This window comes from Silene latifolia, chromosome 2 (genome assembly GCF_048544455.1).
Source record: "Silene latifolia isolate original U9 population chromosome 2, ASM4854445v1, whole genome shotgun sequence".
Lineage (NCBI taxonomy): Eukaryota > Viridiplantae > Streptophyta > Magnoliopsida > Caryophyllales > Caryophyllaceae > Silene > Silene latifolia.
Window position 1 is genome coordinate 37,375,681 of NC_133527.1, and position 4,016 is coordinate 37,379,696.

The 4,016-nt window shown below is 38.4% G+C and overlaps 1 protein-coding gene across 1 annotated transcript; it reads right to left on the reverse strand.

Moving 5' to 3' along the window:
• Positions 1-356: 356 nt before the first annotated feature.
• LOC141639508 (uncharacterized) lies at positions 357-1,040 on the reverse strand. The gene is made up of 2 exons (XM_074448610.1): positions 838-1,040; positions 357-795 (listed from the first exon to the last, which is right to left on the reverse strand). Exons 1-2 carry the CDS (start codon positions 1,038-1,040, stop codon positions 357-359), a joined length of 642 nt encoding a protein of 213 aa, XP_074304711.1.
• Between the last annotated feature and the right edge of the window lie 2,976 nt (positions 1,041-4,016).

Below are 4,016 nucleotides of genomic sequence, written 5' to 3' on the forward strand. Positions count from 1 at the left end.
AATTTACGAATTGACAGTTAATTCGTCTCAACTTAATATTATTTAATTTGCATTAAATAATTATCTCATCAACACATTGACTAACTTTTTAGTCATTTTGGGCATCAATGTAATTATATTTCTATAACCACATTTCTCAAACACGTCCTATAGGTGTGACCTTTAGGGACCAGTTGATCACCGCCATCTGTATGATAATAACGTCAAACTTTCTAGCAAGCCAACCGTTATTAGGTAAACGTTAATCAACTGATTAAATATACGAAGTATACCCTTATGAAACTGTAAGAGATTTACAAATGTTATCACACTAATTTGTGGAGGACACAAGCTCCAACATTTATATTATCCACCTTCTATATTAGACTGTAAAGAAGGTAAGGACAAGTTGGTGCAATTTCATTTGCCTTCTGGTCAGCAGCATAAAAAGCAGAGTTGTCAACTTCCAGCTTCTCCATGTCTGTGCTCCTGTAATTCTTTCTCTGAGCCTCTTCATGTTGAAAGATTACAGCAACTTCCTCCACAGTTGGAAGAGGATTCATCATGAGGATATGACTTCTCATGGTAGCATAAGAGGGATGTAGCCCATTGAGGAATTGAAACAACTTTCTTTCATTTTTCTCTTTCAGTTGAGCATCCAACCAAGCATTTATCTCAGAGGTGACTTGGGTAACAGGTGGCCAATCCATCATGACTTCAAGGCTTTGCCATAAGATCCTAAACTCTGTGAAATATTCACGGATGGATTTGTCACCTTGGACAAGCTCCTCAAGATCTTTGTTGAGCCTGAACTTCCTTGACCCATTACTCACAGAGAATTAAGTTTGGAGGTAATACCATATTTCCTTTGCTGTCTTAGAGTACATGACTGATATCTTGATAGGCAGATCCACATTGTGCATGATCCATGAGATGAGGAGGCAGTTGCAGGTGTCCCAAGCTGCCTCTCTGTATGGATCATTTGTGGGCCTCTTTACCACTCCAGTTAGGAATCCCACTTTCCTCTTAGAGCAAATGGCTATCTCCATTTGCTTTTCCATTCCAGATAGTTCTCGATACCAGTTAGCTTAGTATCAACAACTACTGGATTAGTGCTCTCTGCAGGGTGCAGATATAGAGGGTCGGTAGGATCCATGGTGGCCATTGTTGTTGTGGGAGTATTTGTGTTTGTAGTCGACAAAGTGTCTGCAGCGGATAGAGTGTTGTTTCGGTCTACCATATTTGAGGGGTTGAAAGTATTTGAAAGGATATTAACAGGAGTTAAGTTTCCAGAGTTTGAAGGCAGTGAGGACTGCACTTTATATAGGAAACATTTTCAAGTTGGTGCGTGTGAGTGAATGCTCTTTTCGTGTGGTTATCAGTCTCCACAATCCTGAGGCTCTGATACCATATTGAATTTAAAGCAACTGTAGGATGTAGAAGACATTGAAGGCATTGAAGCCATTGAGAGAAAAGTAGTTGTGTGAAAGGTTTTTCATTGAATGAATTTTCATAGTACAAAGTTTCAGTGTATATACACAGCTAGCAAAGTGGACAAAAGATCATAGGATTAAGCTAAGAACTTGATAAAGCTATGAACCATTGTACTTTCTTCACATGGGTCACTATCACAGCTTTTGTCAATCATCAGTCCTTTTCTTCTTTACATCATTCCTTTTATGTTGAATTTTGCTTTGTGTATGAGATTTGTTTCCTCAGTTGTCCTTACCTTCTTTACATAGACACGCATACTATACTTTCACAAAAAAACATCTATCACGCTCTATTGCTCTATTATTAATATTCAAGTAGTTTAATTTAAAGTTTATTTCGATTCCAATTTTTAAGAAAAGTAGATCAAATTTTGGTAATAAATTTGGTTTCGAGTTGAGAATTTTTTTTAGTTTAAAACTTGATTTTGATAAAAAAAAATCGTCAAACTATCATTTTTTTTCTCATATAATAACTTATTGCCAACCTTAAAAAATTATTAAGTGTGTAATTGATCTGACTTTTCAAAGTGTTTTTAGACTTAAAAACACTTTAAATAATAAGGCTCTGTTAGGTAAACAACAGATTAATTTCAGAATAAGCTGATTGCAAAAGCAGATTATAAATGGCCGATTTTATCAGAAGGTTTGACTAGCATATTATAATTAATAGAATTAATTTAAGTGTTTGGTAATTGGCAGATTACGATAAGTAAATTGTTAGTTTTATTTGTAAAATGGAGAAAAATTTCCTATTTTACAAAATACTAACCAATATGCTAGGGTAAGCAGCATATTGTAAAACAACATATTGACCCCAAATATGCTGTTTCAATATGATGTTTACCAAACACTAAAATTAGCATATTGATTGGTCAAACATGCTAAAACCATTGAATATGCTAAAAATTGGCCAATATGCCGTTTACCAAACCGAGCCTAAATTCTCAAAAACTCAAATACCATGTTTTTGCTCATAAAAATTCTAAACATGCTCTAAATAAGACGATATTATTTCTAGGCCCGTGCGGCAAATCTAGTGTGTGTGTATATATATATATATATATATATATATATATATATATATATATATATATATATATATATATATATATATATATATATATATATATATATATATAGAGGCGAGGATCCGGTGAGTTTGCCACTTTTCGTGAGTTACCCCCGTATTTATATACCATTGGATCTAACAAGATCAAGAGCTGAGATTAACCCACACAAAAATACACAACCTTAATTTTTCTTTCTCTCTTCCAGTTCATTCTTGTTCTACGTTACCCTGCTTACTATTTTTCTGTAACACCCGCCCTTTTGGGGACCCTTTGACCATCGTTGACCGACCTTGGGAGCGGAAGTAGTCTTAGGAAAGTATACCAAAACCTGTTTGAGCTGCGTGTAAGAGTGGTACTCGATAGAGTAGAGGCCACTCGATCGAGTAGCTAGGGTACTCGATCGAGTAGGGGGTTACTCGATCGAGTATGTTGGGTACTCGATCGAGTGCCCGGTTTCCAGCGAGGGTTATATATCGCGTTTTGTTAAATCCGCAAATCACTTCCGCCACTTTCCTCCTATCCTTCAGCCACCCCTTTCCCTTCCCTTCACCTCAAAACCTCCATGGATGTCTTTTGAAGAGTCTTGAGCCTTAGGAGAGCGTCTCTTGAGTCGGGTAGCGGTCTCTTGCTGAGTTTCCCCTATTAGGTATGTCATATTCATCATCCGTGCCTTTGTTTCTATAGTTAGGGTTTTGCTTGTAGTAATAGATATTTGCATAATGGTAATAGGCTTTGCTTGGTGGCTGGATGTGTTGTCGGTCGGCATGGATTGGTTGCGGTCGCTTAAAGGTAGGTTCGCCTACTCAGTTTCTGTTGACGGTCTAGTGTGTTGGTCGTTGTGGTAGTGTTGTGCTTGTTTGTTATAGTATTTGTTTGTGTTGTGATTGTGGTGGTGGTCGTTGTTGATGGTTCTCGAGATGCGTTCTCGGCTGAGTGGGGTCACTTGCGGGAGTGACTTCACGCCCTAGTTTCGCCCTTCGTGGAACCCGCCACGGGAGGGGATGTGCACATTAATGGACAGGGTTATCGCTCGTACGATGAGCGGGGCTTAGGTGGGAACGGATGCGGTCCCCCACTGGCAGGGCTGGTCCAGTGGACAATCAGTGACAGGTTGATTGGGTTGTGGTGACTGTGTTTGGAATTGGTAGCGTTGGTTGTATTGTTGTTTGTAGTTGTCTCTGTCTTGTCTTGTCTCAGTACTGACCTTGTGTGGTTGTTTGTTTGTTATGTGTCTGCCGTGATCCCTTATGGTGAGCAAATCGGTCTTAGCGGTGTTGATGATGTTGATAGCTGATTTCCGGGCAGGGATGAGTCTTCACGAGTTATGATGGTTATAGCGAGTAGTCCTTGAGTTGTAACATTGTATTGTATTTTGGTTTAAATCACTTGTAACACAACTTAATAATTCTTTTATTGACGTTTGATAATTACTACCTCGGGCAACCGAGATGGTAACGCCCTTATGTGCTAAGGA

What these genes read in the sequence shown, in the direction of transcription:
- LOC141639508 (XM_074448610.1), bottom strand. Translation starts at nt 1,040, where the DNA reads ATGGAAAAGCAAATGGAGATAGCCATTTGCTCTAAGAGGAAAGTGGGA. An exon ending in AAGACAGCAAAGGAAATATG is followed by an intron (nt 796 to 837) that starts GTATTACCTCCA and finishes TAATGGGTCAAG; the next exon opens with GAAGTTCAGGCTCAACAAAG.